General features: G+C 38.2%; 2 protein-coding genes across 2 annotated transcripts; both read left to right on the forward strand.

The window, feature by feature from the left end:
• Positions 1–1,144: 1,144 nt before the first annotated feature.
• On the forward strand, positions 1,145–7,388 carry LOC113733155 (DEAD-box ATP-dependent RNA helicase 8). The gene is made up of 10 exons (XM_027259345.2): positions 1,145–1,623; positions 2,173–2,233; positions 3,164–3,398; positions 4,143–4,381; positions 5,104–5,355; positions 5,431–5,611; positions 5,772–5,860; positions 5,951–6,024; positions 6,135–6,265; positions 7,042–7,388. The coding sequence occupies exons 1-9, from the start codon at positions 1,367–1,369 to the stop codon at positions 6,211–6,213; spliced, it is 1,467 nt and encodes a 488-aa protein (XP_027115146.2). The 5' UTR covers positions 1,145–1,366; the 3' UTR covers positions 6,214–6,265; positions 7,042–7,388.
• Positions 7,389–9,228: 1,840 nt separating this feature from the next.
• LOC113728048 (transcription factor MYB17) lies at positions 9,229–12,722 on the forward strand. Its single transcript, XM_027252520.2, has 3 exons — positions 9,229–10,377; positions 11,169–11,298; positions 11,772–12,722. Exons 1-3 carry the CDS (start codon positions 10,242–10,244, stop codon positions 12,445–12,447), a joined length of 942 nt encoding a protein of 313 aa, XP_027108321.1. The 5' UTR covers positions 9,229–10,241; the 3' UTR covers positions 12,448–12,722.
• The last annotated feature ends 377 nt before the right edge of the window (positions 12,723–13,099 follow it).

Genomic DNA, 13,099 nt, shown 5'->3' on the forward strand with positions numbered 1-13,099 from the left:
CCAATCAACAGTTAAAAAGTGACATTAAGAGAAAGAAGATAATATAATTTCACCATTGTCCTTCATTTACTAAATTATTTAATTAATTTAATACCCACATAAACATTAAAAAAAACTCACTATAATTTGCTGTTTATTATCAGGGATTAAATTGCATATGGCATCAAAAATAGTATATCATTCTATATATTTTATTTAATATAAGATCTAAATTGCTCTTTTCAATTACAAATCCATTATCAAACATGATCAACAACAAATAATTAAAAATTTGCAACTAAAATATTACAAAGAGTGGCTTTTAATGCCTTAAAAGTTTCAATAACTAACCTCATTATGTTGAAAAGGATATTTATGATGTTAAAATTTATTCTCTATAATAATTTGATTGCAAATTTTTGGATTATTTGTTATTAATCATATTTGACAATGGATATGTAATTGAAAAGAATAATTTGAATCTGTATTAAGTGAAAAATATAAAATGATATACTATTTTTTAATACTATATGTGATTTGATTTCTAATGATAAACAACAAATTTTAGTTGTTTTTAATGTGTGGATTGATATTAAATTAATTAAACGATGTAGTAGATGAGAGATAATGATGGAATCATATTATTTTCTTTCTACTAATATCACTTTTTAATTATCGATTGGTCTAAATATTAATTAACTTCAAGAAATGTTAGTGTAATTTTTGATACTTGAAGGGAGTCAGTGAAATAGTTCAAACTTCAGGGGAGGTTTCTGAAAGTATGCCTATAATCAAGGTCATTTTCTATTTCAAAATCATCAACCGTGTGTAATTAACAAAAAAGTGAAGGACGAGCAGCAATTAGGTAAAACCAAATGGTGGCTAGTGCGAATTTTTTTTTAAAAAAACACCGACCAACGACAAATACATATAAATACCGGCCCGACGGTGTAAATTCATAAGATATCTCTGACGCCCTAAAACGGTCACATCCCTCAGGCCCCAATCCCAGCCCACTCAGACCCTCCTCTTAAAAAGCAGTTCTCAATTTTCTCCCTCTTCTTCTCCGATCAACTGCAAAGCGAAAGTTTCCCTAATTTCTTCCATAAAATTCACAAGATTTGTGTACAATTCTTCTCCATTTCCCGCAAAAAGAAAAACAAAATCGAAATTATTCCAACGCCCGGCGTTGAATTCACTCCTTCGGGACTGCAAAATCTGTGGCTCTTTTATTTGCCCACAATTTTGCTTAGTTGCAGAAAAACCCTACCTTCAATAGATCGATATAGTTTCGCAGTTTTCTGTATATATCTCTTGGTTTTTAGGAATTTTAGTTTCACGAATTTGACCGAAACGGTTAGGGTTTGGATTCCGAACATTTTCCGGGATGTATCCGCGAGCAAGGTATCCACCGGGGATCGGTGGGCCAGGCGCAGGTAGAGGTGGTGGGAATATGAACCCGAACGCGAGCCCTAATTTTCAACCTAGAAATCCGCAGCAGTACTTGCCGAGGAATCCAATGCAGTTTCAGAATCAACCACCGCCGCAGCAGCAACAGCAATGGCTCCGTAGAACTCAGTTAGGTAGCGATTCCGCTGTAGAGGAGGTCGAGAAAACCATACAGTCTGAAGGCGTAGACTCGAGGTATGGTTTATTTTTTATAAGTTCAAAAATTTTTATGTTCTTTGAGTTTTGTTATTATTTTCTCGCATTTTTTTTGCTTCATGTTTGTCCTTTTGTATTTCTTCTTGGTCATGGTGAATAAAATCAAAGTTGACTTTTGGAATTTTGGTATTACGGATCTAAAATGCAAGGTTTGTTGTTTGAGAGTGTGTTGACTTTGGGGGTCAGTAGAGGTGAGATATTAAGTTTGTGATACTAGTAGTCTATTGTTTAATACCCTGTACGTATCGTGTAAGGGAAATTAATTGTAGGGCGTAGGGTGAATGCATTTGTCTCAGAGTCTGGAGGGGAATGTCAAGATGGGGTATGCACGTTTCTTGATTTTTACATTGTGGAAGTGGAAGTGAATGTGTGTTACTATGTTTCAGTATTGATCTTAAATAAAGTTCGTCTAATAACTGTTCATCTATGCTTTCGAGTTTTGACTTTTGGCCATTGGACTTTTCTGCTCTTGTTATTTTAGCCTTTTCTGTTAGTGTGTAATTTGAACTATTTTTGTGCATTTTTTAGTTCCCAAGATTGGAAGGCAAAGCTAAAGATACCACCAGCAGACACTCGGTACAAAACAGAGGTAAGATTGTGCCAACATGACTGTGCTTTTAATTCCATTAGTATGTGTATTCTATTCAATAGGATTTTTATGGGACTCATGTGTAGCACCTTTAATTTGCATAATTCATCTCATTTCATTCATGTCTCCCATATATGTTCTTGTGCTGTCAGCAGTTAGGAACTCCTATGTGTTTTATTCATTTTCTTCTGTGATCAATCTAGTATCTCTGGCCTGGTCCAAGGGAAAACCCGTTTGTTTGTTTTTTGGTCTCTTGCTAGAGGTTCAGTATTTCATGGGCTTTAGATGCATTTGTTTATGCCCCAGGGGCAAAGGGTTTGTTGGGATTTCTAGAACCTTTTGACAGGTTTTGCAAATATGCCTTTTATTTTGTTGACGGCAAGAAATCCTTGTTGGCTGGTTAAATATGCCTTGTTCTGGCAAGGTTCAGAAAATCAGATCTCTCTCTCTCTCTTTCAGAGTTAAAAGTTAGTTTGAAAGTGTTTCTGTGCAAAAAGAACGTTCTGAAGAAGAGTAGGATTGATGAATTTATGAAGTGGTTTGAAATTTGTATACTAGAGTTGTTGAGTTGATAAATTTATGAAGGGGTCCGAAATTTGTTAATTAATTGTGTTTCTTTTTAGGTGCCTTCATGAGAGGCAAACTTGTGGTTCAACTTAAATACAGAATTATGGAGCCTTTTTTCTTAATTTATTTAAGGTGCTCTATGTTCTCGCAGCCCTTTTATTCTCAGTTTATTTTGTACCTGCTAAGGTTTTTGTGAATAGAAAACTCTTGGGAATACTTTGTTAAACCATCTGATTACTTTTGTTGGAAATCACTGCATTCTAGATACATGCTTGGTTTTTTCAGGCTTAGTAGGCCTTGCTTTAAAGATATGTTGATCTATTGTATGTACCCTGACCTGTTTTCTTGCTGTTCGCATAACAGGATGTGACGGCCACCAAGGGAAATGAATTTGAGGACTACTTTCTGAAGCGTGAGTTGTTAATGGGAATATATGAAAAAGGTTTTGAAAGGCCATCTCCAATCCAGGAGGAGAGCATTCCAATTGCGCTGACTGGAAGTGATATATTGGCTAGAGCTAAAAATGGGACGGGAAAAACTGCTGCTTTTTGCATCCCTGCCTTAGAAAAGATTGATCAAGATAACAACGTTATTCAAGGTTATCTTTCAACCATTTTATTATGTTTCTTGTATTTTCTCCTTTATTGAAGTCAGTTATGATTGTCGTCACATAGTATTTTCTCCTTCAAGATCGTTTACCTTGTGGTTTTAGGAAGTTGTGGACCTAAATACACTAGAGTGGAATTTGTTTCATTGGGAGGGCTTTGAGGTGTGGGCCAATAACTTTCTCTGAATGGTAGTCAGTTTCTCTGCGCATCATAGGCAATGAAATCTTTTGAAACTTTGGGAAATTTTTCTGCCATGGTGTATGATAACTAGGTCTAGCTGGCCACATGCCATATTGTGTTTACAGTAATTGTTTTTGGGATGGATTTCCATCTTGTGATATTACTTTCTAGTCTATGTGATGGCATATGATTAAAAGCTAGGAACTAACATTAGCATTGCAGGAGAAATTCAATGAAGAAAGAATTAAAATAATAAAATTAAAGTTATATTAGTTTGATTATAAGAAAGTCAATTGATACTATTAGCTACAAGGCAATTTACTTTGTTTTGTTACATATTCTATTTGGCACTAGAGCATTACATCATCAAGTTATTAACTTTTACGAGGTATGATCCTGTCTCACTATCCCAGAATGTCTCTTTTATTAGGACTGCCTTTGTGGAGTTGTCACTGAGCTGTCCATGTTTGTGATGTTACTTTTTCTAGTATGGTTTTCGAGGAGTTGCTTGCTTCAGTTCTTGAATTGCTCTGACTGATGTATCATTTCTGCAGTGGTTATTCTTGTTCCAACTCGGGAATTGGCTCTTCAGACATCCCAAGTGTGTAAAGAACTTGGAAAGCACTTAAACATTGAAGTCATGGTTACCACCGGGGGAACCAGTTTGAAAGATGACATAATGCGTCTATATCAACCAGTTCATTTGCTTGTTGGAACTCCGGGAAGAATCCTGGATCTTTCTAAGAAGGGTGTATGTATTTTGAAAGATTGTGCGATGCTTATTATGGATGAGGTCTGGTACAGTGTCTTTCTATTATCTTCTCCTATTGCTGTCCGTGCTTCTTGTGTGGTCTTCTGTGTTATGCTTGCTTGAGAAGCCCGAGTAATTAAAAGTAGGGCAAAATGTGAAATTGATTGCATTTTGAAGTTTTACTTGTAGCTAGGATTTTTTTTTAAACTTCTGCCTGGGTTCCCTATTTGTTTTTTCTCTTCTGCCTGTTTCTGTCACAGATGCACTTGTGCTTATATACTGTCCTTCTGTGAATCATGTGCTCTCTGTCTTTCCCATTTTTTTCGCTCAAGAGGAGGGAGGTTGATGCTAGCTAGAAGGATTCTTCTTCTTTCATTTTTTTTAAAATATGTCACCATATTGAAAGTTATAAAAGATTGCTTTTTATTGTTCAAAATTAAGCACCTGGAGTTTTGTTAATGTAACCTTTCCAGTTTTACAGTGTATGCAGCCCGACAGCTCCAAATGCTAATTATTTCTTGCTAAATATTATAAGTTTGCAATAGCTCTAGACTAATAAAAATTTTTTGAATTGTTATATGACTTAAACTATGAGTTGCGTTTGTTGAAACCAAAAAGCTTTACTACATGATTTATAACAAGAAGTTTATTAGATTGGTCTTCTTATTGTTAATTAATTTGTGGCATTCTGAACTTTTTCTTATTTGTCAATGTCAATACTATAGTTATTTTCTTTTGATTGCATTTGATTTGGTTTCTTTCAGGCAGACAAGCTTTTGTCTCCAGAATTTCAACCCTCTATAGAGCAGCTGATTCGCTTTTTGCCTGGGAATAGGCAGATTTTGATGTTTTCTGCTACTTTTCCTGTCACTGTAAAGGATTTCAAAGACAGATATTTGAAGAAGCCCTATGTAATAAACCTTATGGATGAGCTTACACTTAAGGGTATAACACAGTATTATGCTTTTGTTGAAGAAAGACAGAAAGTGCACTGCCTCAATACACTCTTCTCAAAGGTTTGGCCTTTTTCTAATGTGTCCATAATTTGATATTTTCTTTGAACAGTTGATATAGTCATACTCTGTCTACAGCTTCAAATCAACCAATCAATCATCTTCTGCAATTCAGTCAATCGGGTGGAACTTTTGGCCAAGAAAATTACAGAGCTTGGCTATTCTTGCTTCTATATTCACGCAAAGATGCTTCAAGATCATCGCAATAGAGTATTTCACGACTTTCGTAATGGTGCATGCAGGAATCTTGTCTGCACAGGTATCTTTGTTGGTCCTGTTATTTTTGTGGCTTAAGTTTCTGCCCTTCCATCAGTTATTTGTGCTCATTGGTTGCTTTTTACTCACTTTAGTTTCCGTCTTGTGCTATGTCCAAGATTTGGTTAATTTTTCTTTCTTTTTTCCACAAATTGTACCTGCAGATCTGTTTACTAGAGGTATTGATATACAGGCAGTCAATGTTGTCATCAATTTTGATTTTCCGAAGAACTCAGAAACATACCTGCACAGGGTAGGTTGACATAGGTTGGACATATATTCAAGGTCGACTGCTGATAGAGCTTAATCCTTTTCTATAATCTCATGATTTTTTATTTAATAGGTTGGTCGATCTGGAAGGTTTGGACATCTTGGATTAGCTGTGAATCTGATCACTTATGAGGACCGCTTCAATTTGTATGGGTCATCTGATTTTAAATTTCTTAAAGAAGGTTACAGTAGGTGTTCATTTTTGTATTTTTTACTCTTGCAGCATTAACTTAGTTTATTATACGTGGATTTTACAGGTACAGGATTGAGCAAGAACTGGGGACTGAGATCAAGCAAATCCCTCCCCATATAGATCAGGCGATATATTGCCGGTGATCTATGGTAATGGCACTTCCGTAGTTCCATTTGGCACATAGTGGTGCTAACAGTGAGTCACTGTCAACTTCCCTCAGTTTTTCGTTTTGTTTTTGGGTGTCTGCTACTACTTGTGCTGGCATCCTTTGAGTGTCCAGAAGTCTGGCGGTTGGCATTTTTGAATTCTTTGAACTGTTTATGTAATATGAACATAATTGCATACTGTACTTGCATTGTCACTACCACTGCTCTTGCATTATCAGGACCTTTTTTTGTTTTTGTTTTTGTTTTTTTGGGGAAAAGCCTGGTTAACTTGATAACAGAACTTATAATAGCCTTCTTGCTTTTCTATTGTTTGATCTTTCTTTTTCCACCTGGAGTAGCTTCTGAAATGGGAAATATTGCTGCTTAGAAACACTATATGCATCATATAGTGTTTGAGTATCCATCATATTATTGCCACTAGTAGTTATGAGTATAAATGGTGGTCGGAATAGGAAAACTGTAGGTTACTTCTATAAAAGAATTTTTAGGGGGGCTTTTATGTTCTTTGGTTATGTGGAATCTGGGATATGATTAAGAATACAATTTGCTTTTGTTTGCCTTGAAATATCAAGGCAGATGATATTCGTGTCTGATTAATGTATGGGTCATGATAGTACACCTGTTAGTACTGTATGCAGATGTTATATTATTTTTGCCATTAGTGCTGTACTGGTTTTTTGAAATTTGGCGATCCGATAGTGAAAAGTATGATAATTTTGGCCACTGCATTTCTCTTTCTTGATATGGTGAGTCTTTTTAATATATGCTTAATCTGACTCCTTGTGGTGGTTAATGCTGCTGCAGAAGTATTTGGCTGCATTGTTTGCTGAGCTGAATGAATTAGCAATCAATAGGAGACTGATGTGCTGTGTAAACTTGAGGCCTTATCCTGTGAGAACTTGTGGTTGGTTCTCCATGCAGAAAAACCTGGAGTTAGCTTAAACCTTGGGCCCTTTAATGCCCTTATGTTTGACGAGGATTTGAAGAAATTTAGAGTCGTATATAGTGTTACCAGATAGATGCCGGATTCTCTCTTCAGTTGGTCTCTAATATCTGTTGGGTTCACTAAGCATTTGCTCTTGGATTGACGTGGCATTGTAGTTTCTGTATTTTTTTTTTAATGCATATGTACTTAAAATCTTCTAGAACTAGAGGTTCTTGGTAGCGTTCTCTCTGTGTTGTGGAACTCTGCCGTGCAGAATATAACCAATGGAATGTGTTTTGATTCTAATCCTTCCCTTAATTGCATCATGACAAATCGGATGGTGTGGACCCTTTTTGACCGGGTCAGGCTCGATGAACAGTGACACTGGAGTTTTGCTTTGCTCCGGACCGAAGCCGCTGGTGTTTGGGATCGAGGATAAGGGGTTTGAGGATTTCTGTATGGTGTAACTTTGTCTAGAGTGCTCTCTCTCTCTCTCTCTCTTGCCGGAAAAAAAAAACGACATGAAGATGAAGATGTAGGTCGCGGATGTGGACTCATTAATATAGGCGACAAATAACTGCTTGTTAGTTTTTAGTGGACTGCTAAATATAGAACTTCATGTGGAATTTTTCCTGAAAAGAAAACTCTCTGTGGATTCTGTCTAATCGAAATGAGTAGGCGTATTTCGTCCGACTTCCAGTCCCCTCTAAACCTCTTCGTTACTTTTGGAACGATTCAAGGGCATGGTCTGAAGCTGTCGAGGCATGAAGAAAATTGTAGTTAGAACAGGGAGAAGATGAAGGCAGCATTCAACAGGAATGGGCTCTGCGAATCCAGTTTAAAGTTGATTCTTTCCATACATATCGAAAGCTCGGGAGTTTCTTGTTGGAAGCTTGACTGCGACGACTTTTATCCGTATCTAACGTTCACGTTGCTACAAGTGTTAGACGTGAACTGTAAACTTTCAATTGTCTGTGGACAGCAGCCACTAGCTAGTTAAGGCAATTCTTCAAGTGTTGAAAAGAATTTTCGTCTGGCGCGGTCGAAGGGTGTGGTGAATCGAAGAATGAACACCTTTTTTAAGTATAAATAAAAGCTGTACTCTGAGGGTGAGTTGCATTGTGAGACTGCTGGGGGGGGGGGGGAGGCTAATTGATTTTCGTCAATGTCGAGTTCCACGCTATAGTAAGACTCATCTTCGGCATGGCTGTACTAACCAAATAGAGTTAAAGTTAAATTTAATTGTTATAGCTTGACTAGCGTTCCCTCAACTTCATAGGATTAAGAGAAGTGAAGTACAAAGCAGCGAACCACCAGCGTCGTTTGGATCGATAGTCACCACTAATGCATTAAAGTTCGGTGGAGTGGGAGGCAAGCGTTAATTTGACACGTTAAAAGTGGCTTTGCCTAAAAAATAAGACGGGTGTACAGTGCGCCTGTTTGATCCGATTATGATAGTCAGTACTTTTCGCATTATTCTTGAATCTCTTCGGGCCTCTTCTCCTTCCGGCACGGGATAATATATCCTATCGATTAAAAGAAAAAGTACAAAACAGTATGCCCAAAAGAGGTACGGGAACTTTAAAAAAAAAAGAAAAAGAAAAAGAAAAAAGGGAACTGTTTGAAAAGGAAAATGGGGATGAAAAGTTTAACGGAGGAGGACCATCGGCCTGATTGATGAACAGAAAGTCGTGGCTCTGGGATGGAGTAAAAATGACCTATAGGGAGGAGGCAGACAGGCAGAGAGACTGTGGCACCGGTCTTTGACTGCATTGATGTCACTTACGTTTTGAAGGTGGAAGTCTTCAGTCCACCCTCCCTCTTCTCTTCTTGCCGTCTCTTCTCCTTCAATTTCAAATGATGGCACTGGAGAAAGTTAGAAAGCACATGCAACATTTTTGCAATCCACGCAAAGCTATCCACCATAATACATACATGGGTATGGGAATGGGAAAAACATAATACTATTACTATTTGAGATAAATACAAGACTTGTCAACATTTGAGACGTCAAATATATGGTCCCCTCATTTATGATCCTACTGCATTTGGTGTATCAATCCGTACTTCCTCCTCTGTGTGACTCCATTAATGCCCCTCCTCTGTGTGCTATCTTTGGCCCCTCCTCCATCACCCTACACATGTGCTTTCCTTATTCATGTTCATATCAATCCTAGCTGCAAATAAAAATCAATAAAAGATGCCAGGACCGGGAGGAGTAGAATTCAGCTTCCGATTCATCTCATAAATATGGTTCCATGTCCTTTCACTTTGATATCAATCTGGCATTAAATGCCTTTCACTTCATCCCTCCCTCCCTGCATTTCTTCTGCCTACCTACGCATTTAATAATACCTCTTTCTGATCAATTCTCCCCACACACATTCACACACTACTTGTCGTTGCTGCTATGTGCAGGATGGCCCAACTTGTTGGTGGTGGAGTATATTGGTGCAACTATTCAAGTCTTTTTTTTTTTTTTAACCATTCGCACAGCGGAAGTTAGGCAAAAACAACCCCAAAAGTTGAGATGAAGAATTAATGTAGTGCTAGTAAATAAAAGAGATTCTCAGACTAAAGAGAAGACGGAGCACTCATTTATTGTAGAATCAAACATTCATTCAATTTTATACTGCTGACCTCTTAGTATGCAATTCAAGTCTACCCCACCACCGCTCCCCCCTTATTTCTCTGCATGTATTTGTGCTTGGAGGAATACTATTGATGAATTTGCAGATAAATCTTATCATTGTATTAAATGCAACCACAGCCGGCTTTGAACTCGCTGAGCTCTCCCTCTTTTTCAGCTGTAGCTACAGTTTTAGCATGATCTACTGTGTGTGTGTGTGTGTGTGTTGATGTAGGAGAGGTCTTTTCACTTTCCTTCTCTTCTTTCGTGTAGCATTCATTCACTTCTTCCTCATCCATTGGTTTATTTTTTTATGTACCAAAGCTTGAGCTTTTGATCTTGCGCTCCGCTGTTGATCATTCCTTCATTCATTCGAGAAGATCAGAAACTCAAGGGCGCAGAGTCATAAGAAAAAGATTGATCAGGAAGAATAAAGTACAGAAGTAAAGTATGGGGAGAGCACCCTGTTGTGATAAGAGGATGGGGCTGAAGAAAGGGCCATGGACTCCGGAGGAAGATGAGAAGCTTATCGAGTACATCAATAAGAATGGTCATGGCAGCTGGCGCTCTCTTCCCAGGAATGCAGGTCAATTTACCTTGCGCCTGAGCCATTTGCTATACTAACACGAGGAGTTACTGCTACCATTTTTTCAGCTTTTTCATTCTGTGGTTTGCCTGCTCAATGCTTGAAATGATAGGAAAAAGCAACCCCTAAAGGAAAGCGGGGAAAATGCACTCTCCGGATCACATGTAAACAGATTATTAACTAGCTGCTGTACCGTATTAATTCTGGCTAATTAGTTCGAACCTGTAATTGTCCCCACAATCAATTGTGTCAAGCTGTTAAAGTCACAACCTTTTTGATACCTTATTTGTCGTACTTAATGCTAATGAAGTTCGATTGTCTTTAATGTTGTAGGTCAAAAAAACTTCATTGTCGTTTGACAAGAAACTATGCCCAATACTTCATTTTTGAATTCCTAAATATTGAAAGACAGGGATAACTAGCTTCGTGCTTTAGCTGGTATGAAAAAGAAAAAATGACTTTCTTTTCGGTGATACTGATGAATGGCACTTGCCATTTGGTAAGCCTTAGCATGAATCCCAGAGTTGTTATTCTTTTCGTATTTCCTTTCTCTTGCTGAATAGGAGCATTGTTTCAGCTTCTTTGATATCTCAAGAACTAAATTTGTGCATGTACCTTGTCATTGGTGAATATCTACTCATTCATCCCTATTATATTTTCATAATTTCTTGGTTTATTTGAAATTAGCCTCTGGTTGTTCCTTTGTGCTGAGGATGCATCTCAGTTTGTTGGTTACAAATCTTGTCCTTTCTGTTAGCGAAGATTATGAAATTTTGTGTATTCCTCCTAAGGTCTTCTCCGTTGCGGCAAGAGTTGCCGGTTGCGGTGGACAAACTATCTTCGGCCAGACATCAAGCGTGGCCCCTTTAGCCCCGATGAGGAGAAGCTTGTCATACAGTTACATGGCATCCTTGGCAATAGGTTCGCTTCATGTTTGATCTCACAAAATCTCTACATATGCTCTTATTAATGCTGGTCGTATAGGATGTCTTCTGTGTTATTCTCGTTTTGCAATTGTGGGAGATTTCATGGCATCTCAAAAGCAATAACTTTTCTGTTCTACTAATGAGATGAAGAATTACCAGCCAAAAGGAACAGAGAATCTTGATATTTTTGGGGCCGCCTGCTTCAGGTCTCATAAAGCAGTGATCTGGATGACAAACTGAAAACAAGAGATTGTTAGGATATATTTACTATAAGCTGGTTTTCAATTAGCAAAGTTTTCATTCTGGTCAGCTCAGGTTCGTTAGGATGTCAGCAGCCTACAATGTGAAGTTTTTCTCAAATCTTTCAAGTCAATAACCTTGTCAAAACAAGAATAACCCTGTCTGTTAATTGTTTTAAAAACATCTGGTGATTATAGTCATTCAAGGATCCTTGTTGTCTGTCTTTAGGTGGGCTGCCATTGCTTCTCAATTACCCGGGCGGACTGACAATGAGATCAAGAACTTGTGGAATACCCATCTAAAGAAGCGCCTAATTTGCCTTGGCATTGATCCTCAGACTCACGAGCCCTGTTCTAATCTAAGTGGCCTGCTGCAAAGACTTCCTGCATCCCCTTCCACCCGTCACATGGCACAATGGGAGAGTGCAAGGCTCGAAGCTGAGGCACGCCTTTCAAAGGAGTCGCTGCTCTTCGTACCATCATCCACAGGGAAGTCTGATTCTGACCATATATTACGAATATGGAATTCTGAGGTAGGAGAAGCATTTCGCAATTTCAATAAAAGTCAGAAAATAGCATGTGAAAGTTCAATTTCTCAAGCATCTTCATCGACTAAGTGTGGATCAGCAGCTTCAGGCACCATAGCAGAAAGAAGCCTGTGCTTAGCTGGTCCCTCGGTTGCTGGAGTAAACCAAATTGAAGATACAAAATGCCAGAGTAGCAGGTCAGCTTTTGAAGATATTCCTCCTCGATCAGATTCTGCTAGCTCAAATGACTTGGAGGATTCATCTGAATCAACGTTACAGCTGCTTCTGGATTTCCCTGGCACCAATGACATGAGCTTCTTAGCAACCACTGATGACTACATGATGTATTCTGCCAATAATGAGTTAAACGTCCTTTAGTTAGTTACTGTCTTTTCTAAGACTGCAGATTCGTATTCCTGGATTTTCGGTTGGTTTCAGACCTCTGTACTTAACGTTTGAGCTGGTTTCTTTTAGCATCTCCAGCTGTGAAAGCAGGGTACAAGCCACCATATGTATGGTATTTTAGGCTTAGTGGCACGGCCAACTGATGCAGGGATATTGCGAAGAGTTGCATATCCCGTTTATAACAGCAAACGGAACGTAGTAGGCTTTATTTAGTATATATGGTAAACAACTACTAATCTGTATGCAAATATGATTTTAGCTGCAAAAATTGCCTGTTGTAACTGTCTCACTTGGTTGATTGTGCCTTTCGTGCAAGACTTCAATTTTCGGGGTTCAAAATAACTTGGTGTGCATCCATCAGAAGTGTGATCTGACATGTCTGTTGCAGAAAACTTTCAGCATACATCCATCACTTTGTAGTAGCATAAGCTTTTATGGCTCTACACAATCGGATGCACGAGATTATTGTCAGCTTGAACCTTGCAAAGCATATTTAAAACCGTGAAGACTAGAATTCCACACGAATATTGGATTTTGTGTAGGAATGGCAATTGGAACGGGTGCCTGGAGGAGGCTAGTGGGGCGGGGAGATTTTTTCTCCTCTCCCACCCGTTTAGTTTAGAAA

The sequence above is a fragment of the Coffea arabica genome, chromosome 2c (genome assembly GCF_036785885.1).
Source record: "Coffea arabica cultivar ET-39 chromosome 2c, Coffea Arabica ET-39 HiFi, whole genome shotgun sequence".
In the NCBI taxonomy this organism is placed as follows: Eukaryota; Viridiplantae; Streptophyta; class Magnoliopsida; order Gentianales; family Rubiaceae; genus Coffea; species Coffea arabica.

Bases quoted from the DNA above. Each gene is read 5' to 3' on its own strand.
- LOC113733155 (XM_027259345.2), top strand. From the start codon at position 1,367: ATGTATCCGCGAGCAAGGTATCCACCGGGGATCGGTGGGCCAGGCGCA. The intron at 5,356-5,430 runs GTTTGGCCTTTT...CTCTGTCTACAG, and splicing joins TCAATACACTCTTCTCAAAG to CTTCAAATCAACCAATCAAT. The intron at 5,612-5,771 runs GTATCTTTGTTG...TTGTACCTGCAG, and splicing joins CAGGAATCTTGTCTGCACAG to ATCTGTTTACTAGAGGTATT.
- LOC113728048 (XM_027252520.2), top strand. From the start codon at position 10,242: ATGGGGAGAGCACCCTGTTGTGATAAGAGGATGGGGCTGAAGAAAGGG. The intron at 10,378-11,168 runs GTCAATTTACCT...ATTCCTCCTAAG, and splicing joins CTCTCTTCCCAGGAATGCAG to GTCTTCTCCGTTGCGGCAAG. The intron at 11,299-11,771 runs GTTCGCTTCATG...GTCTGTCTTTAG, and splicing joins CATGGCATCCTTGGCAATAG to GTGGGCTGCCATTGCTTCTC.